The 21,517-nt window shown below is 63.6% G+C and overlaps 3 protein-coding genes across 7 annotated transcripts in view; 1 reads left to right on the forward strand and 2 right to left on the reverse strand.

Annotated features, from left to right (window-relative positions):
- The first annotated feature begins 432 nt into the window (after positions 1–432).
- Positions 433–5,850, forward strand: LOC112995950 (zinc finger protein 250-like). Of its 5 annotated transcripts, none has more exons than XM_026121214.2 (5): positions 433–503; positions 917–1,121; positions 2,780–2,906; positions 3,397–3,510; positions 4,015–5,850. In XM_026121214.2, the coding sequence occupies exons 3-5, from the start codon at positions 2,780–2,782 to the stop codon at positions 5,379–5,381; spliced, it is 1,608 nt and encodes a 535-aa protein (XP_025976999.2). In that variant the 5' UTR covers positions 433–503; positions 917–1,121; the 3' UTR covers positions 5,382–5,850. The 5 variants fall into 5 exon arrangements, with proteins under 5 accessions (XP_025976999.2, XP_064361667.1, XP_064361666.1 ...); XM_064505597.1 differs by having other exon boundaries at positions 980–1,121; XM_064505596.1 differs by lacking the exon at positions 917–1,121 and having other exon boundaries at positions 433–865.
- A 4,006-nt stretch (positions 5,851–9,856) lies between these two features.
- Positions 9,857–17,205, reverse strand: LOC112995949 (gastrula zinc finger protein XlCGF57.1-like). The gene is made up of 3 exons (XM_064505585.1): positions 17,100–17,205; positions 14,696–14,822; positions 9,857–14,424 (listed from the first exon to the last, which is right to left on the reverse strand). Exons 2-3 carry the CDS (start codon positions 14,820–14,822, stop codon positions 12,659–12,661), a joined length of 1,893 nt encoding a protein of 630 aa, XP_064361655.1. The 5' UTR covers positions 17,100–17,205; the 3' UTR covers positions 9,857–12,658.
- A 226-nt stretch (positions 17,206–17,431) lies between these two features.
- Positions 17,432–21,517, reverse strand: part of LOC112995901 (SCO-spondin-like) — a 45,170-nt gene continuing 41,084 nt past the window's right edge. Inside the window, exons 88-103 of the mRNA XM_064508054.1 lie at positions 21,354–21,510; positions 21,075–21,236; positions 20,872–20,988; positions 20,161–20,299; positions 19,870–20,072; positions 19,619–19,792; positions 19,331–19,458; positions 19,072–19,217; positions 18,945–18,991; positions 18,687–18,851; positions 18,379–18,581; positions 18,189–18,284; positions 18,021–18,081; positions 17,788–17,918; positions 17,531–17,681; positions 17,432–17,454 (exon numbers count right to left, since the gene is read on the reverse strand). Coding sequence (XP_064364124.1) covers positions 17,432–17,454; positions 17,531–17,681; positions 17,788–17,918; positions 18,021–18,081; positions 18,189–18,284; positions 18,379–18,581; positions 18,687–18,851; positions 18,945–18,991; positions 19,072–19,217; positions 19,331–19,458; positions 19,619–19,792; positions 19,870–20,072; positions 20,161–20,299; positions 20,872–20,988; positions 21,075–21,236; positions 21,354–21,510 — 2,103 coding nt within the window. The remainder of the gene's footprint in view (positions 17,455–17,530; positions 17,682–17,787; positions 17,919–18,020; positions 18,082–18,188; positions 18,285–18,378; positions 18,582–18,686; positions 18,852–18,944; positions 18,992–19,071; positions 19,218–19,330; positions 19,459–19,618; positions 19,793–19,869; positions 20,073–20,160; positions 20,300–20,871; positions 20,989–21,074; positions 21,237–21,353; positions 21,511–21,517) is intronic.

Consider the following 21,517-nt stretch of genomic DNA (forward strand, 5'->3'; position numbering starts at 1 on the left):
GATAAAGCACAATTAGACAGTTCCTGGGCGGGGGGGGGATCGTGTGTGACTGGTGGAAACAGCAGAACTAACCTTGTCCAAGACTACAGCCCAGCGACTCGCTACACCAATCGACGAGCAACAGCCCGGGGCAGTTCACCCAGCAGCGAAGACCAAACGCTCTGGAAGATGCTCCGCACCTCGCACAGCTGCCCCGCCGCAGCCCCAAGCGCAGCGCCCGCCTCCGCCTTCGGGGATGCCCCAGCGCCATGGGATCCCCGGGGACGTCCGGCGACCGGAGCCCAAACCAGGGCTCACGGCCCGGGGGGGGGCGGCAGAGCGGAGCCGGTGCCCCCGCTGCTGCAGCCGCCCGGGATGATGCGCGGCTGCCGGCGCGCTGGACTACACCTCCCGTGCTGCACCGGCGGCGGGGCCGCCCCGCTGGGCTGACGCAGCGGCGGCTCCCGGGCCGCCTTTGTCCGCGCCCCGGGATGGCCGGGATGGCGGCGCGGCGGCCGGCGCAGGTAGGGCGCGGCGGAGCCCGGCGCAACGGGGATGGGCGCTGCGCGGCGGCGGGGGAGGATGCCCGGCGCGGCTGCTGCCCGCCCCGGCGCTGCCGGAGAGCGGCCGCTGCCTCGGGTTGCGCCGGTGGGTGTTGAAACCCCCCCGAGCCTGCTCCCCCCGGCAGCACCTCGAGCTGCTGCTTTTACACATCGGTCTGGTGCTCGTCAGAGGCTGACTTAGGCGCTGCGAAAATCATCTTTTCACTGCTTTTTCTCGACTTTGCGCCCACCAGGCAGCCTCTCCAGGGCCATGAGCAATGCTGTTTAGGTTAGCGCGTTTATTAATAGTTCTTTGTGTTCCGAGAGAATGCAGTTGTTGGTAGGTAAGTTAACTTCTTTCCCTGATTTATTAATCAAAATATTGTGCTTGGCAGAATTTGCAAGACCATTTGTTTTTGCTGCGTCCGTTTGACTGATTTGAGACGTGTCTTCTCCAGAATCTGGAGCATCCAACCTCCATCTTCATGGCTAAATATTTATGTGTGCTTCCGTCTCCGCGCCGAGAGCCCGCAGCGTGGCAGACCCCGTGGCGGCTCGGGCGAGGTGGGGGATAGAGCACGACCAGTGCCTTGCACCAGGGTTAGTGAGGAACTAGGCTGCTTCCTCCTGGTTTATCCTTGCTGATGTTGTGTGTTCTGGTACAGGTTTGTAATCGTAGGAATCTCCATGCTCCTGTTATCTCGTACTGGGACTCCCTATCCACCACCTCCGTGCTTTCTGGAAAGCCTCAGAATCTGGGGTTCCTACCAGCTGTGCTTTGAGTTTGTGCTATGGCGTAAGAGTGTGAAAATCTGGTCCTTGCGGGACCGGTCAGCATGAGACTTAGGTTGCTGTGCCCGTATCTGCTATATATGGCAGCTCCAAAGCTGTTTATGTTGATGACAGCCAGGAATCTCACAGGTACTGCCATCCCCGAAATGCAGGGCTGGTTGCTGCAGTCCCTCAAGTCTCCTTTTCTAGGAAGTCTGAATGTAACTGCTCTTTCCCTCTCTTCTGGGCTGCAGTCCTCCCTTTCCCGTGTGATTTCAAGCCGTCCCCTCCAGTCACCTTCCAGCAGCCTGCTCTGAGTTGCTCTGCACCTGGCGATGTTGTTCTCGAATCTCTCAGATCTTCCAGAGCAGCACCTTCGTAGCAGGCAGCAAACTGACATCTTTGCAGCTGTATCTGAAGTTACTCTTGTTTCTCTGTTGTTTATCTGTTTTAGAGAGAGGGGAGGGGAGAGGTGCTTTTTCCTGTAGTTGACATCTCCCAGGAGCATTCGCCAAAGGTCTCTCCATGCTGGCAGCAAGCTGGATCCTGCTGCAAACAGCAGCGCGTGGGGGGTTTGCAGGGGAGGAGGATTACGGAGGGGAGAAGGTAAATGGAAAGCAAGAGGACCTTAAAGGAGGCCAGGAGGTTTGCTTGGAGAAAAGCTGCTTGCTGGGAGAGGGATGGAGTGTAAGGACCAGTCTGAGGTGTTATGGGTCCCGTGGCTGCATCCTGATACCTGCCCGAGTCTTTTCCAAGGACTCGAGGAACAGGGGTGGGAGACCCTGTGGACAACAGCGTCTCTGGCTGGTGGGTGCTGCTCGTGCGTTTCTGCAGGGTGGGGGGAGGACCCAGCACCTCGGCTCGTGCCCTTTCCCGGGAAAGTGGTTCGAGACCTGGTTCTGTTGCTGAGCCTTGGCACTGGACTGGATCACAAGCGAAATGAGTTTGGGAGAGTCTCCCTGGCAGAATTTTGCCTGCTGATAAGCTGCCTCGGAAAAGGTGATCCCACTCTTGTGCCCACGGTGCTCTGCCGTGGACTAGGGCTGTCGTGGGAGGTGCGAAGCACCGGGATTAGAGGTGCTGCTGGAGCTGTGTGCTGCCGCTCTCAATATGCAGCTCCTGCTGTTTCGAGTGTTAATCACCGATCTGCCACAGCCAAAGTGAAACTTGCCTCTAAAAATAAAAGTGGGGAGGAAGGTGAGGCGGATGAGGAAACCCTGCTGCTCTCTGGAAGCCGTGCGACAGGGCGACTCGCACACCGAGGACGCAGACGTGCAGATTGCTGGGCAGTGAGGTCTGGCTGTTTCCCTCCTTCCCCTACCTGGCACAGGGGGTGGAGGAGCCAGCTCAGGGCTGGGGACCTGCTGTGCACACCCCGCAGTTACCCTTCTATACTGCCTTGTGCTGTAGGTTGCTGCCCCTGCACCCCCTTCCCTTGTCCCAGGAGGTCCGTGCGCTGCACGCGCTGAGCTTGCTTTCCGTTGCAGATGCCGGTGACGTTTGAGGACGTGGTCGTGTATTTCTCCCCCGAGGAGTGGGCGGAGCTGGCGGGATGGCAGCAGGAGCTGTACCGGGAGGTGATGCTGGAGAACTACGAGGTGGTCGCGTCCCTGGGTGAGGACTTCACCGGAGCTGTGGGGCTGGGACCGAGCTAGGATTCACCTATTTAATTGCGCTGGACTCCTTGAAACGGAAAATCTAGGTGTTTTTGTTCTGATGTGTGAATGTTGGTTTAGCAGTTCTAATTGTGGGCTTTTATCTGCACCTAAGTGGGCCCAGGCGGCACCCCAAGGACCGCAGTCCTGGTCTTACAGGCTGTCCAGGGCCAGGTGAGGTGCAGGGGAGCGGGCAAGGAGAAGACAGCGAGATGGGGAAGGTTTAAAAGCAAAGGAAATTGGGTAACAAAGCTGCAACCTGGCAGGGGAAGCCTGACATCTCACGAGGGGCCAAACGGCAGGAAGAGAAAGCAAGAAAAGAGGGAGGTGAAATGTGCATGAGCTGGGTGCAGGTGGGCAGAGCGCAGAGATGGGGATAAGGCGGGGGAGGAGAAGCCACGCCAGCAGAGCCGGTGTGCGAGAGGGCTCCTCTGTCCGCCCTGCGACAGGCTGGCCCTCTGCCAAGCCCGAAGTCATCTGCAAGATTGAGCGAGAGGAGGAGCCGTGCGTAGGAGACCTCCCAGACCCCGGCGCGTGGAGAAGACAGCAGCTCTCTTTGCCAGGTGGGTACCGGGAGATGCCAGAGGGCTGGGCAGCTGGAGAGAAGGGCATCTGAAAACAGGATGGTCCCGTCGGTCCTTAAATGCTCCCGGTACTACACTGCGAGGTTTCTTTGGCATCCTGTGCTGGAATAAACTGCTGTCCGCTCAGCTGCGTCCCTCAGCCAGGAGGTCAGTCGGGCTCGGTGGGGTGTCCAAGGTCTCTGAAGCTCCGAGGGACAGTCGGCCCTGTCTTCTGGCGGCTGTGTTGTGGGTTAGGTTGTGAGAACAGGCGTTACGATCTGATCAGGTCCTGCTTCTGCTGGCAGCTCGGTGCTGCAACACAGACACCTCCACAAACGGTGGAGGAAGAGGAGCCTTCCTCCAGCGGAGGCATTTGGAGGGTTGGAGGCTTCAGCCCTCCGTTCCCCGAGGGATGCCTCAGGCTGCCGGTCCCTTTGGGGAGACCTCTTGAACGTACTGTTCTATTCCACCTCAAAGTAACCCCTGGCCTCTCTTCTTCACTAGATGGTGACACCCAGATGAAAAAGGAGGAAGAGGAAGGCCCAGAAACGCTGCCGGCAGCTGCTGCGTTCCTGGGCAAGTCCGAGCCGCGCTCGAAGCGGCGGGGCGGCCCGGCCCGCGGCCGGCTGGGCAGGCGGCGGGGGGGTCCGGCGGCGCGGCCCCGTGCCCAGCCCCTCCTGGCTCTGCGGCCGGCAGCCCCGCTGAAGAAAAACCCGCCCACGTGCCCCGAGTGCGACAAGAGCTTTAAGAGCAACACGGCGCTGACCATCCACGAGAGGAGCCACACGGGCGAGCGGCCCTTCAAGTGCCAGGAGTGCGGGAAGGGCTTTCCCTCCAAGGGGGACCTCAAGAGGCACCAGAAGACCCACGCGGGGAGGGCCGGGCCCCCTTCTCTCCGAGCTGCAATCTGCCTCCCTCCGAAGCTGCTGCTTGCTCGGCCCCAGCGCGGCCCCCTGGGACCCAAGAGGCCCCACGCGTGCGCCCAGTGCGGGAAGAGCTTCGGCAAGAGCCGAGACCTCAAGAAGCACCAGCAGACGCACACGGCGGAGCGGCCCTTCGCCTGCCCGCAGTGCGGGAGCAGCTTTCGGCTCAAGCAGATCCTGGTGTCGCACCAGAAGGTGCACGGCGGGGAGAAGCCCTTCCGCTGCGCCGACTGCGGCAAGCGGTTCAGCCAGAAGCATCACCTGCTGAGCCACCAGCGCGTGCACACGGGCGAGAAGCCCTTCGCCTGCGCCCAGTGCGGCCACCGCTTCAGCCAGAAGCACCACCTGGTCAGCCACCAGCGCATCCACACCGGGGAGCGCCCCTTCGTCTGCGCCCGCTGCGGCAAGAGCTTCAAGGACAAAAAGACCCTCATCATCCACGAGAGGATCCACACCGGTGAGAAGCCCTACAAGTGCAACGAGTGCGGCAAGACCTGCAGCCAGAAGCAGCACCTGAAGAGCCACCAGCGCGTGCACCGGGGCCCGCGGACGCTGGGCGCCCTGGAGAGCAGGCGGCGAGAGGACGCGGCGGTGTCCGCACAGGGCACGCGGGCGGAGGCGAAGCCCTTCCAGTGCGCCGCCTGCGAGAAGAGGTTTCGGGACGAGGGGATCATGCTGGCCCACCAGCGGACCCACGCTGAGCAGGGGCTGCTCGGGAGCATCCCCCGGGCAGGGCAGAGCCTGCGGCTGGCTCTGCAGCAGAGCTGCCCGCTGGAGCAGGCGCGGGGCCCCAGCCCGCTGCTCCCCGGGGCCGGCGCTCCCCAGAAACCGGCTCTCGCGGCTCCGCAGGGAGCCCTGGCTGCCAGGAGACCTTTTGCTTGTGGTAAGTGTGGGAAGAGGTTCACCCAGAGCAAGTACCTCCGGCTGCACCAGAGGAGCCACACGTGAAGCAGAGCGAGCGGCCGGCGGTGTCCTTCACCCGAGCTCCGGCTCCGGGGGTGCCCGGGCCCCCCCGAACCCAGCCAGCCGCCCTGGGGACTGCCCAGCCGCTTTGCCGGAAACCACGCTCGCCTCAGCCTCGCCGTGAGAAACGTCTCCTTGAAACACAGACTCGACCCCCCTCGCCTCTGCTCCTTGCGGGACACTCAAAACCCAGATGTTGCCCTTCTCCCCAGTTTCCTACGGGCAGCTCAGCCTGCTGCCTCGCTGCCCCCTTGGTACCTGCAGAACAGCCGAGATGGAAGTGGAGTAACGGGGATCTTCCCTGGCTTTCTGAGTACGGTCGGCCCTTGCTGGTTTGCACAAGCACTTGTGAAATCGCTGGATTTTGCCAGTGAGACAGTAAACATATGATTGCTCTGTAAACAGGCACGGATGCTGCCTTGCAATGAACGCAGCTCGTTTCTTTGACCGTGTAGCTAGCTTTATTTATTGTATTATATTAGGAAGCATTCTGAGGTGTATCTCGTGGAAGTGAAGCTGTGACATGAAACCTCGCTACGCCGCTCCATGTAAGATCAGACCTTTGCGAACGGTGGCAGAGCCGCGTCCTGCTTGCCCAGCGCGGCGGGTTCTGCTGCGTGCTGCCGCAGCCCGCCCTCCCCGATCTCTGCTATAAAGCCCTCTTTTACCCGGTTAAGCGTTAGCGTTAGTGGTTCCTCTTTCCTGCTACAGTCAAGTGGCACTGCGGTGACAGCATGCTGCATGAAATCATTGTTAACCCACAGCTTGGCTGCTCATGGTATAAAAATCATAATGATACATCCAGAATATCTTACGGGAAAGGAGGGGAGGTGCTTTTTTTTTTTTCTGGACAGTAAATTAAAAGTTTCTTGATGCAGATAATAAGCAGTGAGGGTTACGTGGCAATCCGTGGTAGACCACGTGCTGCTTCTCCCGAGAGCCGCTGCTCTTCCACAGCAACATCTCTTGCATTTCTCAGTGCAAATGTCCAGAGTGTCGTTTCCTCCCCTGTGAAACTGCTTCCCCGACAATGTATGTTAGACGTGGCAAGAAATCCTGCTCTTTGCAGGGAGCCGAGGGCTCCGTCCGGCTTAGGGAGGTGAAGCAGCAGCCTGAGGGATCCCTTCGGGTGTGAGTGCGGGTTCCCCCTGCACATCTGTCCCAGGAGGGGACCCCGACCTTGCCTGAGAACCGCTGCTCTTCTCCTGAGCGTACAGCACACTTTTATCAGCAGAGCAGTACTTTGATCAACTTTTCAGGGCAAATCCTAGCCAGGCCCCTTCTTGCCTTTAAATTATGCTCCCCACAAAAACTCTGCCTCAGGTGTAAGGCTGCAGTTTTTGACAGATGAATTTTTGTAAAACCCTTATCTAGAGCTATACAGCAACAAAAAAGGAGTGGGGATAGTTCTTCAGAATGAAAACATTTAATGGAAATCGCAGTTGAAAGAGCTGAGTTGAAGGCATCAAATAATGTACTTTCAAGCCCAAAGGAGGGCTGTGTAGGTCCATAGAGATGTCAGAAAAAAGATCTTCAAACACCAAGTGGCTTGGGGAGGCTCATGGTCCCCAAAATAATAGGCTAGTACCAATTGACTTCAATGTCAGATGTTGCACAATTTAAGCAACAGAAAAAGATAAATGCTGAAAAATTCATTAGTGCCCAAAGTTTTACTGTATATCCCCCCAAACTGCAGTTGATGTTGGTGGCCGTGTAATTCAAAGCCTGGGTCTTAGGTTTGTCTTCAGGTATTCGAAGTCCCTTTGGTATTTCAGGGAAGCGGCAGGAGCTCAGATTGTGGAATGATGTGGGGTTGCTTCAGCGTCTAGCTGGCGAGGTCGTGTTCAGCAGAGATTGATGCGCTGGTTTATGGGTCTGTGACTGTCTGTAAATCCTGTTACATCACTGTTCTCTGATGATGAATGAAATTTGAGCCCAGAAGCTGAAACTACTGGAACTTTGAACTGGTGTGTGTTGGAGAAGGACTATTTCACCTCCTCGCAGGTTCATCTGGGGCCCCTCTGCTTGGCTGGAAGGCAGCAAAGCCGCGATCGGAGAGAGGATATTGTCTCGTGCCCATGAGGAGGAAAAGCAGAGAAAGCAAAGTTGATGTCCCAGCAGCAGACAGGCCGCCTTGGCCCCGGTTAGCCAGTCTGGTGCAGATGGAGACTGGTCTTTCCAGGGAGGTGCCTGAGGATGGCAGCTGCTTTGCAGCTCCGTGCACGGGAGTTGCTCCTGTCCTTCTCGGCCTGGGCAGGGGAGAGGGGCTGCATGGTGCGCAGCAGCTGAGCCTGCCTGCAGATAACCTGCCGCTGTGCTCGGAGAAGCAGGGGTGCAGGAAAAGAAATGTGGAGTATTCAGGCAGCCTGGGTCGTGCACTGCTGGGCTGCATTCAGCGTGGTATCCCCGGTATCGCTGCAATGCTCCGGCGCACGCTGCAGCTCCCGAACTTGTGCCCCTGCCCCTTGGGGTTACTTCCACTGGCTCTGGGTAGGTATCACCAGAAGTTCAGGGTTTTTTAAAAGCCAGACTTGCAGAATACCTCGGCCTGGGGAGCCGCACATGTGCCGGCCCCTGTTTCTTGATGAAATCTGGCACGTGGATTTAAGCACGTGGGAGCGTGGGCCGTCACTGGGCCTGATGCGCAGGGTCCGTACGCATCGGGTGCTTCCAGACGTGTGGACATTGCCACCGGGCTTTGCGTGTAACAGACTGAGGTGACAGATTTTAGTGCATGTAGGACGGTGGAATCAGGCTCTTGCTCAGGACCCAGCGAGTCTTTTGGAGCTCCCCAGTTCCCTTTGCACATCTCGGGAAGGTGAACTGAGTTAATGCAGTGCCCTCTAATGATGGAAGGGTGTCTGTGCTGTGCTAGACGTGCTGAGATGAGCAGAGGCAACCGCTACGCCTGCAGATGAAGAAGCACAAGGAAATGCAGGTGGGCACTGGTGTTTCGGAAGAGAGCGGCAGGCCATCGCCCCAGGGCAGCGTGCCCTGCGCCCTTGGCCATCCCCAGGCCTTGCAGCATCTCAGCCGCAGCTCCTTGCAACGCGCCGAGCGCTGCAGGGCTTCCCTCTGCTGCAAACAGCTTTAAAGCAGGTATTTGAGACCTATATTTGGGCTTTTCACTCACTGGGCTGGAGCCTTCATCTATCCATGCAAACAAGACACAGTTGCAGAGACCAGGCTGCAAAGGCACAGCTCCACCTGCACCAACAGCCAAAAAAAAGGTTGGTATCGGTAGGATGGGACCGAAAACAAGACAGCTTTGTGTGTGCTTGGTGATTAACTGTACCGTAGTCCTTCCCTGCCACACAAGGGCTGTGCGTAGCTGGCTTAAGCCCTTAGGCAAGCTGATCTGCCGGAAAATTGTCCCAAGGGAAGGAAACAGCTCCGCTCGTGACCGCCGGCAGGGGAGAAGGGAGCTGGTGCCCGGGGAGAGAGGGCAGGAGTGTGCTTAGAGCCATTGAAATCACGGCTTGTGCTGCTGGTACTCTTGCAGAAGGGTCGCTGCAGGTACTGTTTTTATTTTTGTTTTTATTTTTATTTTTATTTTTATTTTTATTTTTATTCCTGTTGCAGGGATGCTGGCTGTGCCCAGTGCCTCCCCTGGCCGTGCCGAGGTGCTCCCGGCGTGGGGCAGCCCCACACACGCGTCCGGGCAGGCGTCGGGATGAGGTGCCGGGCAGGGCTGCCCGTGCTCTGCGGTGGCTGCTGTGGACGTGGCAGCTCCTTCTCCCTGGGGGAACGGGCAGAGCTGCGAGAAGGGCGACAGGGGCTTTCCTGGCCGTGATGAGGGAAAATCGCCAGCTGGTTTCTTCCCTGGTAATGAGCAGTTTTTCCCTTTTCCCCTGGTCCTCACGGCCAAAGGACTCTCTCCTCCGGCGCGCTTGAGGCTCGTGGTGCAGAAGCGCTCAGAGCCGCGCTGGTTGCACCGGGGAGCGGTTGCTCACGTGCAGCTGATGCTGCAAGGCTTCGTGCATGGACGTCTCCCCGCCCCAGCGGCAGACCCCCGAAGGGGAGAGCGTGATGCAGGGGGGCAGCAGGTGGGATGGGGGTGGGCATGGGGCAGAGCCCGGCCCCGGGGCAGGTTTTGCTGGGGCTGGTGCGAGCACCGCGGGCTCTTGCTCCCTCCTAGAGCCATGGCCAGGGCAGACACCACGGGCTCGCGTCCCACTCATCCCCTCCAGCCCTGCAGATCGCTAATGAGAGCATCAGTTAACCTCAGGCTTAGTCCGGAGCCTTGCAGTCTCTGCAGAAAGCTCCCATCTCACAGCGATGCTCCCGTTAAAAACCACCCCGGGCTCCTTCGGTGCCCTGACATTAATCCTTTCAGCCTGGGCTTTGCTGGTGCCCTGGGACGCTGGTGTCCAGCAGCCCCTTCTCTGCTAGGACTGCAAAGGCCTTCGCCCAGCCTAGGCTTGGTGCCGCTCCGCAGCCAGCGCAGCGGAGCCATTCACTTCTCATTAAACTCTCTTTATTCAGAAATATAGAACAAGCAAAAAAAGAAACCAGGACTAACAGGCATAAATCATGCCAGCGGAGCGGCTGACTCCAAGCCGAACGTGGGCACCACGCTCTGCTACCGCACAAGTGCAGTGAAATGTGGGGGCTTGGGGGGGGGGGGCGGGTTTCCGTCCCCGGCCATCGAAGGAGCCCGCGTCCTCGAAGCGCTACCGCGGTTCATCCCAGGAGCTGCGAGCGACAGCAGCGGTACCCGCAGCCAGGAGCGGTGCAATCCAGTCTGAGCTCCTCTGTTTCTCCACCTGGTAACGGGTTATTTAAAAGTGCCGTTTTTTTACTGCCTGACTTTCTGCATCCTATTCAAATATATTTGGTATAAGAAGTAAGTGCTCTATCTTCATCCTCGTTACACAGCTCTCTGGCAGGTTCACTCGTAAGCCTTCTTCATGCTTAAGGCAACATCAGTATATTTTAAAGATATTATCTTCGGGATGGCTATAATTTCTTCTTTCAAATGAAAACTAGCTTGCATTATTTTGTTTATAATGATAACTACTGATATTTCAGCGTTATTTTATCCCAAACCATGAGCTTTATTTTATGTATTAAATTATGTTAGGATTGTAGCTATCCAGAAGCGCCCGCCTGGGTTGGTGGTCTCAGAGTTTTCCAGCCTGCACACTATGAAATGCCGATTGCTACAGCAAACCAGCGTGGGGATAAAAGGAGGGCCTTGACCCCTGTAACTTAGGTGTAAAGCCCGTGGGCTTATGCCAGGCTGGCCAAGCCGTGCGTGTACGACACAAGCATCTTCCCGGCTTTCTGTGCCCCCCTGCTCCCGGCTCAGCAGGGCACTGCCGAATTTCACGCCCAACAGTCCAGAGCAGCAACAGAGCAGCTCCACGGCCTGGGGCAGAGGTTGGGCTGGTCAGAGGTCCGGCGAGGGCCCCGGAGAGACTCCCGCCGTGTCTGCGTGCGACCGGCCTCACGGGGTGCTTGCGGCACCACGAATGAGCTGCGAAGCTGCACGGTGCAGCTGCAGCTCTGCACGGCTGCAAGCCCGGCTTCCATCAGCATCCCTGCACCTGCGCAGCAGCAAGAAACTCCTCAAATGAAATGCGTATGCACGTAAAGCAATCCGAAAACTTATGACCCTGGGCTAAACTCAAGAAGTCCCTCTGAAGCGCATAGAGGGGCTGCTTGAGCTCCGGTTCCTGGACTGAAAACACCAGTTTTGTTAAGGCATCAAATGGCTTTTTGCTCTTTCTTCCAGAGCAAAGAACGAGGTGTCAAGTAAAATGTCCCACTTTCTTCCTGAGGGCAGAGCCTGCTCAGCCTCTGAGGCCCTGTCCCCGACCCCGTGGGGTCCTCTGAGCCCCTCTGCCTTTCCCAGCACTGTCCACAGCTGCTGGAAGCACTCGCTGTGGCTTTACAGGAGAAAGGCTCAGACCAGCTTCAGAGGAGGAAGCGCATGGGAGCTTGCACTCGCAGACCAAGGAGCATGGTCCCTTCTTCTACACTTTACAGGGTAGCTCGAAAACCATGCGTCTGTCAGAAACAGTCCGCGTCCTGATTTCCAGGCTGCTTGTCTCCGTAACGCTTCTGTACGAGCTTCAGTCATCACCAGTTGTCTGGTGTCCACGGTGCCTGCAGTGCTCTGACCGCGTGCACCAGGTAGGGACGGCCCCAAAGCCCGCACGTTCACGGGCTCCAGGAGCAAGCGGTCAGCTCCCTCCTCAGCTGGCATAACCTGGCATCGCTGCTCTGAACTCACTGCGGCTGCACTGATCTGCCCCAGCTGAGCTGTGACCAGTGCCGCGTCCCCGCAAAGATTTAGGTGGGGAGCACAGGCCCTGTAACACTACCTCAGTGAGGCTCTGCGGAGGTTGCGCTTCCTCTTCTTGACATATCCAACGACTTCTGTTAGGGTGTCGTCACTGATCTTTGCTGTGGTTCATACCTTAGATAATCCTTTGCCAGACTCGGAATTAACACCTTGTTTGCTGTGCATTTATGGCAGAGCTCTGCAACGTCTCAGCTGGCAGCATTTTCCCCTTCAACCAGCACAAAGGGCTGTGACAATAGGTGGGTAACAACACAGGTGGGTGCTGAGGGACCCTTTCAACAGCTGCTGCGCATGGAAGAGGAATCGAAGGGAGAGGGAGTGGAGTCTGGTGGCCTCTGCAGCCCTAACGATTCAGAGGAGAGCGTGGAAGAGGAAGGTGCAGATCTGCCCTTGTGCATCTCCCCAGGGCCCGGCAGCACCGCACCCGGGCTGACGCTCCCCAGGGCACGAGGCTGCACGCCCTGCTCTTGCTCACGCCGGGGGCTGCACGAGGTGCTGGGAGCGGTGGAAGAGTGCGGAGAGCCGGCCTGACCTCCCGCACCGCGAGTCCGGGGACACCGCGCGTAAACAAGCGAGCAACGAGGACCTGCGGCAATTAACACACAAATCCAGCACGTCAGCAGGCGTCGAGAGGGCTCCCAGGACAGGAACCACGAGCCGGGTGTGAAGCTGAGGCAGAAAAGCCAATGCAGGTTGGCAGAAGAGCCAGTGCCCCAGGGAAGGATGAGCAGAAGTCGTGAGCTGGAGGGTGCCGCCCGTGTGAGCTCCACTGGGGCTGCTGGGCAGGATGGGGCCACCCTGCAGTGACCGATCCCTGTGCGGAGGGAGAACAGGAGAACGCTGGAGAACCAGGGACCGGGTTAAGTGGAGGAACCCAGGCAGAGCTACTCCATGCGGAAAGAAGTAATTGCGTGGAATAGGAAATCAGGCAGGAAAGTGCAGCACAATCAGTTCAGGAGATGCTGAGATTTACTCCTGAGGAAAGAGGCGCAGGCAGCTGAGAAAACTGGAAACTGGGTTTGAAGTCCATTGCAAGGGGATAAGGAACTGGGTCCAGGTGAGCTTTCCCTGCTCGCCGCATCTCCTGGCCCAGACCCAGCGGGTGCAGCTCCACGGCCGTCGCTGGAGCAGTGCCAGAGCCAAGGATGCTCTTGTGCTTTACAACCACCAGCCTCTCCTCCCTGTGGGTTTTCTGGTGGGTTATTAAATTAGACTTCTGACAAAAGCTCTTCCCACACTCATTGCATGTGAAGGAGATCATCTCCCAGTGGGTTTTTTGGGAGATGGGGGCTGGGGCTTTTGGAAGAGGGCCATCCCCATTTTCTGCAGGCGCTGGCACTTGCTCTCGCACGTGGACCTTCTGGTGCACCTTGAGATAGCGAGTGGAGGAGAAGCTCTTCCCACAGTCCGTGCAGATGCTCAGCGACACCCGGGTGTGGATTTTCAGGTGGATTTTCAAGGAGCCCTCAGCTGTGAAGCTCTTCCCACACTCCGAGCACGTGAAAGGCCTCTCGCCCGTGTGCATGCGCTGGTGGATCTTGAGGTACTTGGCCGTGAAGCTCTTCCCGCATTCGGAGCAGGTGAAGAGGCCCTCCCCGGTGTGCACGCGCTGGTGGACGCGGAGGTAGCCCTTCTGCGTGAAGCTCTCCCCGCACTCCGGGCAGGGGAACGTCAGCTTCCCGGCGTGGCTCCGCTGGTGCATTTTGAGATAGCGCGTGGTGGCGAAGCTCTTCCCGCACTCGCTGCAGATGAAGGGCGTCCCTTCCATGTGGATCTTCTGGTGGATCTTGAGGTAGCTCTTGGTGGTGAAGCTCTTCCCGCACTCGTCGCAGGGGTAGGGGGTCTCCCCCGTGTGCAGCCGCTGGTGGATCTTCAGGTAGCCCTTGGTGGTAAAGCTCTTCCCGCACTCGGGGCAGGTGTAGGGCGTCTCCCCGGTGTGGATCCGCTGGTGGATCTTGAGCGAGCCCTTGGAAATGAAGCTCTTCCCGCACTCCAGGCAGGTGAACGGCCTCTTCCCCTTGTGCTGCCCCAGGTGGATCTTGAGGTAGCCCTTGGACGTGAAGCTCTTGCCACACTCGCTGCAGGAGAAGGGCCTCTCGCCCGTGTGCTTCCGCAGGTGCACCCGGAGGTCGACTTTCCTGGTGAAGCTCTTCCCGCAGTCGCTGCAGAGGAAGGGCCGCTCGCCCGTGTGCTTGCGCTGGTGCATCCTCAGGTCCCCCTTGGAGGGGAACCGCTTGCCGCAGTCGGTGCAGGGGAAGGGCTTCTCCCCGGTGTGCAGCCGCAGGTGGATCTTGAGGTACCCGCGCTGGGTGAAGCTCTTCCCGCACTCGGGGCAGCCGTAAGGCCGCTCCCCGGTGTGGATCCGCAGGTGGATCTTCAGGTCGCCCTTCTGGGAGAAGCACTTCCCGCACTCGCCGCAGGGGAACGGCCGCTCCCGTCCGCGGGTCCGCGGCCACGCCGCGAAGTCGCTCCCGTCCGCCCGGCCCCGGGCTCTCCCCGCCGCGGGGGCCCGCGGCTGGACGCCGCTCCCCGGGGCTCGCTCCTGCGCGGTGCCGCCTGCCGTGCTCCTCTGCAGGGTCTGCAGCCCGCCCGGGCTCGCCCTCACCAAAGCCTGCGAAAACGCCTCTCGCAGCTTCCCCGAAAGGCTCTTGACGTGGGCTAAGCCGCCAGCGTCTTCCTCGTGACTCTTCTCCTCCAGACGTGAAACCCCATCGTCGACTGGAGGGGAGAGAACAGACCACGCCGGGGTCAGTGCAAAGCCGAGAGGAGCCGAACGCGAGGGGCTCGCGTGAGGGAGACCGCTGGACCGGGGCTGTCCCACCCCCCGCGCGAGGAGCCCCTGGCAGCCGCTGGCTGTGCCTTGCAGCGGGACTGTGCCAAGGACCCAGGCTGGAGGCTTCAGCGGAGCAGCGTCGCCGGACGGCTCCGATGCCCCCGGGACAAACCCTCCCCAGCACCAGCCCCCCCGGTTCGCCCCATCTCCCCGCACCCAGCGAGGTGACGAGCTCGTAGTTCTCCTTCATCACGTGCCAGTAAAGCTCCTTCTGCCACTCCACCAGCTCCTTCCACTCCCCCGGGGAGAAGTAGACCGCCACATCCTCAAACGTCACCGGCATCTGGAAGCAGAAATGGGCAGCCCATCGGCACCGGCGGCCTCGGCGGCACCGCGGCCCCGGCTGCTGCAAGCGCGGTGCACCGGGGCTTCGGCCTGGGAGCAGCTCCGGGCGGACGAGCTGCTCCAAGGGTGGTAGGGACCGGGGAACCCCTGCGCCTACCGCCATTGCTTTCTAACACCTCCTCGGCCAACAGCTGCCTTCACACCCCGAAAACTTAGAGGTTTTACAGTTGCATTCGTTTATTCTGATGCAGCGTATGATGCCCTCAATGGCCAATATACCTAAATTACCTAAATTCCGCAAGTCTTTGCCCTGGCGGTGCCCGCAGCGATGAGTCCCATGCATTAAATACCCTCCCGGTGAACCTGCTTTCTTTTCCGAACTTCAAAATTTCCTGCCGCTCTATCTCACTTGGCATCTCTCCGCTTTTGTGCGGTGCGAGAGGACAAGCAGGGAACAGCATGTTTTCTCACTCTGTACTTTCAACAGCTCCATGTTCATCTTTTATTTATCTTCCCCCAAGGTAAATATTTCCAACCAGTTCTCACACAAAAGCCTCTTGCGACAGCGTCCTGGTTAACAGCCTCGCTAAACTCGTCCTCTGCTTTCCGGGGGAGGCTGCCCAGAACGGAGGACAATGTGGCAAGACGGGGCAAAACCTTGATTTACGTAAAGCCATGCTTTCAGTGTCACCCAGTGCCCCTGCACGGTCTCTTTTTTCTTTTTTTTAACAATCCTGGACATTCAGCAGTGATTTCCACTGCAATCAGCTCTCTTACAGCCTCTCAGCCGGGCTGAAGCTCTCTTCCAGCTCTGCGCAAATGCAGGCCGGGAAAACAGCGGCCCCCACGTTCGCTTAACATCAACTTAACGAGCGGGTTTGCATGGAAGCTGCCCTATCGCCCGGAAAGCTGGACCAACCTTATCTTGCGGGTAAAGTCGAAAACAAATGGCGTGATATATTTGTCGGGTTACAGCAGTTGGGTCGCTGGCTGGAATTGTTTTTGCTCGTAACCAAGCAGAAGGTTAAGTTACAATAACAATATAACCATGGTAATAAAATAAATGATGATGTCAGTTTGATGTAAATCTACATGAGCGATTTGGGTAAGCAGTGAGACTCAGACGCCGAGTGAGTTAACACGGAGGAGCTGGAAATGCTTGCAAAGGAGTTTTTAGGGAAAAACAAAGATCTGGGGATGATCTGGGTGCGGAGCCCAGCTCCGGGGGCTTTCGGGAACACGGCCCCGAGGCTCAGCCGTTCCTTTCCCGAACGGTGGCGTTCGGCTGCTCCAAGACGAGGGCACCGGGCATCTCTTTCCTTCCAGCGCATCCCGTCCGGGCAGCGCACGGGTGGAAAACCGAGAGGGGCGATCCTCGGGGGCAAAGCGCTGCCCGGGGCACTGCGTCCTCCTCTGAGAGGGAACTAGCTGAACACGGAGGGGCGGGAGAGACCTCCGCGCGGGGAGCATCAAAAGGCCGACGGGCGACGCGACCGGGCTTGCACGGCCCCGATCCGGCGCGCTGGGCTCTTCCCTGCATCCGCAGCGGTCCGGAGGCACGAGGCCGGCACGCGGGGGGACCTCTGGCTTTGCCCGGCGCAGGGACCCCCCCGTGCCAGCCTTCCCCCCCCCGCCCCTGACAGCGGGGTCTGCCTGAACTTGCATTTCTCACGGCCTACGGGGCAGCTGCGCCGGCCTGGCGCGGCGACGGCACGGGTTGGGTGAGGCTCCCCGGGGGTCCCGCAGCCCCACGGGTGCCCGGGGAGCTCGGCGGGCGTCTGCGGAGCTGGGGGGGGGGGTGCAGGGGGCAGGTGGGTGCCCGAGGAGCCTGGGGGGTGCCAGCGGTCCTGGGGAGGGATCCCGGGGGTTGTCCAGGGAGCGGGGTGGGCGCCCGGGAGCTGGGGAGGGCGTCTGGGGAGCAAGGTAAGGGTGCGTGCAGACCCGGGGGTACCGGGGGAGCCGGACAAGGGTGCCCAGGGAGCTGGTGGGTGCCCGGGGGGCCAGACAAGGGTGCACGCAGAGCCCGGTGGCTGCCCAGGGAGCCCGGGGGGGCTGGGGGGCCGGACGAGGGTGCTTGCCGAGCCCGGCGGGCGCCCCGAGGGGCCGGGGGGTGGCCGGGGGGACCCGGGGCAGGGGGGGGGGGCCCGGGCAGGGCTGCCCCGGGCTGGGCCCTGCTGCCAGCTCCCGGCCGTCCGCGACGCGGTGCAGCCCCGCAGCCCCGGCCCCCTCCGTGTGCGCTGCCCCCTGCTCCCGGCGGCGGCCCCGCGGCCCCTACCTGCGCCGCGACCGGGACCGGGACCGGGACTGGGACCGGGGCCGGGGCGGGCGGCTCGGCCGCGCTGGGCTGCGGCGCCGCCGACGGCTGGGCCGGGCTGCGCGGCGCGGCGGGGCGGTGCGTCCGCCCGGTCCCGCCCGCTCCCGCCCCGGGCGCCCGGACGCAGCCCCGCGCCGCCCCCGGCCCCGCCGCCCCCGGCCGCCCCCGAGGAAGACGCGAGCCCGGCGGTTCCCAGCGCTTTATTGCGGGCGGCCCGGGCGCCGCGGGGGTCCCCGCCGCCGCCGTCGCAAGCCGGAGCGGAGCGGAGCGGAGCGTGGTGCCGGCAGCAGGGCTCAGCGCTCGGAGAAGTCCCCGCCTGCAGAGAAGCCGCCGTGAGCGGGCGCCCCGGCCTCGGCGGCCCCCCCGGCCCCCCCCGCCCCGAGCCCCCTCACCCTGGCAGCTGCTGCACTCGCAGCTGTGGATGACGGGCAGCACCACGGGCTCCAGCTCGCCGTCGTCGCACCGCAGGCTGAGGATGCGCACGGGGCTGGCGGGGTCCAGGCGGTAGCTGCAGCAGTCGCACCGCGTCTGCAGGTAGGGCTCCTGCGCAGGGCCGCGCCGCTGCCCGTCAGCCTGCGCTTGGCCCCGGCACGCAGCGCCGGGCGCGGGTCACGCCTGCCGCCCCAAACCGCCCCGGCCCCGCGCTCGCCTCGGGCATGACGGTGGTGCGGGAGAGGCATCGCCCGCTGCAGTAGCTCACTTCGACGCCGTGCAGCGAGCAGCGGCCCTTGGTGATGTTGCGCACCTCGGTGAAGCGCTGGCACATGGAGGACGGCTCCTCTGCAAGGACGGGGCAGCGTGGTGGCACCCCGCGGCGCGGCCCGCGCGGGCACGGAGGACGGGCAGAGCCGCCGGCTCCGGGGGGGCCGCGGCCGTCCTTACCCAGCGCTTCCCTCCTGCACACGGGGCAGCAGCTGCCCGGCTCCTGCACCTTGGCTTCGCCCTGCGGAGAGAGCGCCGGCCTCAGCGCCCATCACCCTGCCTCGGGGCTGCTCCGGGGGGCCAGCGGCGCCGTGCCCACGCGAGCCGCGGGAGGGGACGGAGCCGTACCTCGGGGCAGGCGAGCGGGGGGCAGGCGGCCGCGCAGGCGGCCCTGCCGTTGACACAGCGGCACGTCGCGCAGTCCTCGAGCCACTCGCTGCCGGGCTGGGCGAGACGGGGGGGCTCAGCCGCGGGGCCCCCACCGCCGCCGGCCCCGCGCTGGGGGATGCTCCCGGCGGGGGGGGTGGCACCCGCTCACCTGGTGCAGCCGCCCCCGGTGCAGGCACTCGCAGCGGGCGGCCGTGACGCACTCCCCGCCGCCGCTGCGGTAGCGCCCCGGCTCGCAGGCGCAGCCCGCGGCCCCGCTGCAGTTGCGCGGCGGCTCCCCGAAGACCTCCCGGCAGCTCCGCTCGCAGCCCGCCGGCGCCCCGGGCCCCTGCCAGTGCTCCCCCGGCGGGCAGGCTGCGAGCGGCGCCCGTCACCCCACCCGGCACCGCCGCCCCCCCGGGCCCCCGCGCAGGCATCGCCCGGGATGCAGACACGGGGGTCCCGCGGCCCCGCACTCACCGCAGTCCGGGAGGTCGCAGGGGGCCCGGCGGGCGGCCGGCCCCACGCACTCGGCCCCCTCGTAGAGGCGCTGCCGCAGCGGGTGCCGGCGGGAGAGGCGCTCGCCCGGCCCGCACGTGGCGGAGCAGGGCGACCAGGGCGACCAGGGCGACCAGACGCAGTCGGCTGCGGGGGCAGCGGGCTGTGCCGGGGCCGCGGCGCGCGAGGACGCGGCCGGGCGGGGACGGGGCAGCGGGACGCGGCCGGGGGGGCTCTTACCGTTGCAATCCTGCTGCGAGCAGTTGAAGGCGCCGCGGATGCAGAGGCTGCAGAGAGCGAGGGGAGTCGGGACGCAGCCCCGGGAGGAGGCCCGGGGCGGCCCGGCGCGGGGCCCCGCGGCGCTCACCAGCTGTTGCAGCGGTGGTGGATGCGGCTGCCCGGCGGGTGCTCCTGCGCCCGCTCCTCCCGCGACAGGTTGTGCGCCCAGGGCACGGGGGGGGCCAGCACGCAGCGGCACTCCTCGGGGGGGACGCAGGCACCGTCCTGCAGCACCTGCGGGACCCCCCCCCCCAAGCGGTGACCGGGGACCCCACGGCTCTGGGGTGCCGCAGGGCGCGGGACGGGATCCCCCCGCGGGGCCCGGCCGTGGGGCCCGGCTCACGGACCTGTCCGGGGGGGCAGGCGCAGCCGGGCACGCAGCCCTCCTGCAGGCAGCGGGTCCCGGGGCGGAGGTGGGCGCAGGCGTGGGGGCAGGCGTTGGCGCAGCCGCTGCGCACCTGGCCGCTCGGGCACTCTGCGGGGCGCGTGGGGCTGGTTATCACCCGGGGCGCGGAGCTGCTTGGCCGCCCTGGCCGACGTGGGGTGCAGGGAGCGGGGCAGCGCGCCCCAAGCCCCACGCACCGGCATGCATGCACGCATGGCGGCACCCCCCCCCCCCCGCGCGCGGCCCCTACCCGGCGTGCAGTTGTGGGGGTTGCAGAGCCGCTGCAGCAGCAGCGGCAGCTCCGGGCACGGCTCCTCGGCACCCTCCTGCGCCGGCAGCGGCACCCGGCTCCGCTCGGAGATGCCGCCGCCGCAGCTGGCACTGCAGGGGCTCCAGGGGGACCAGGCGCTCATCCGGCAGCCGGCTGTGGGGCAGAGCGTGGGGCTCAGCGCCGCGGCAGCAGCTCCCGCCGGGGCGGCCGTGCCCGGTGCCGGCGCTCACCGGGGCAGGGCTGCGGGTTGCAGGCGGCCGTCTCCTCCGTGGCCTCGGGCGCACAGGGTGCCCCGCCGGCGCGCTCCTCGCAGCCGCGGTGCCGCCGGGTGCTGCCCCCGCCGCAGCTCTGGGAGCAGGGGCTCCAGGCGGACCAGGGCCCGTAGGACGGGCACGCCGCGGCCGGGCACGCCAAGCTGCCGTTCGCGCAGGTGCTGCACGGGGAGATGCGCCGGCTCGCAGAGGGGCTCGCGCGGTGCCCCGGCCCTGCAGCGCGTCCCCCCCCCGCCCCGCGACACCTACCAGTTGTGGCACTCGACCTCGGCCGCCTGCCCCGGCCGGAGCTCCAGGGTGCCGTTGGCCCGGGGGAGCCCGCAGCGGCAGTCAGCGACCGGCACGCACGCCCCGTCCTGCAGCAGCTGCCCCTCAGGGCACCGGCACCCTGCGGGATGGGGGGGTCGTGAGGAGTGGGGCTGGGCACCTGCATGCACCCCGAGCACCCCATGGCCTGGGGGGGCCATGAGGGGCAGGGCTGCACCCCCCCAGGTGCCTGCATGCACCCCATGGGCCCGGGGGGCTGTGAGGAGCAGGGCTGCACCCCCAGGTTCCTGCATGCACCCTGAGCACCCCATGGGCTGGGGGGGCCGTGAGGAGAAGGGCTGCACCTCCCAGGTTCCCACATGCACCCCAAGGGCCAGGGGGGCCGTGAGGAGTGGGGCTGCACCCCCCCAGGTGCCTGCATGCACCCTGAGCACCCCATGGGCCCGGGGGGCTGTGAGGAGCAGGGCTACACCCCCCAAGTTCCCACGTGCACCCCAAGCACCCGGCTCTGGTGCAGGGTGGGGTGGGGACATGCACGTGGCTGAAGGGGGCCCATGCCACCGCGCAGGGCTGGGCGCCTGCCGCCGAGCGCTCCATGCATGCAGTGCCGTGGGGCACAACAGCTGGCCCAGGGCCCTGCCCCACGACTGGGGACCGCGGGGGGCTGCAGGGGCGTAGCGGGGGGGCACCTACCCGGCTTGCAGCCCCCCTGCAGACACTCCACGTGAGGCCAGAGGTCGGCGCAGGTGCGGGGGCAGCCGTTGGCGCAGGACGCCGCAAACACCTTGCCGCGGTGCTCGCACCCCTCCCCTGGGGGCAGAGCCCGGGCGTGAGGCTGCAACGGGGGGGCACGGCGCCCAGCGCCACGGGGGGGGGGCACATGGCAGCCGCATTACCTGGGCACGCGGCGGTGTTGCAGCTCTCCGTCTGCGAGTGGGCACCGCGGCACTGCCCGTCGCCGGCCGGGTGCTGGGGGTGGCGGCGGCGCAGGCGGAAGCCCCCGCTGCAGGGCGCCCGGCAGGGCCCCCAGGGCCCCCAGGGGCCCCAGAGGCAGGGGTCTGCGGGACGGCACCGTCACCGCGGCACGGCGAAGCGGGCTGCAGGGGAGCCGGGCCGCGTGCACGCACCGCGTGCAGCCCCGTGCACCCGCGCGCGCCCGGCCGCCCCGGCGTTACCTGGGCAGGCGCGGGGCCGCGGGCAGAGGCGTTCCTGCTGCAGCTCCGCGGCGCAGGCGGCCCCGCCGCCGGCCCAGGGCCGCCCGCTCTGCGGGTCCAGGCAGGTGCGGTAGCGGCGCTGCACCGAGGCCAGCAGTTCCCCGGCCGCCGGGGAGCCCTCGGCC

The sequence above is a fragment of the Dromaius novaehollandiae genome, chromosome 2 (genome assembly GCF_036370855.1).
Source record: "Dromaius novaehollandiae isolate bDroNov1 chromosome 2, bDroNov1.hap1, whole genome shotgun sequence".
NCBI classification, from domain to species: domain Eukaryota; kingdom Metazoa; phylum Chordata; class Aves; order Casuariiformes; family Dromaiidae; genus Dromaius; species Dromaius novaehollandiae.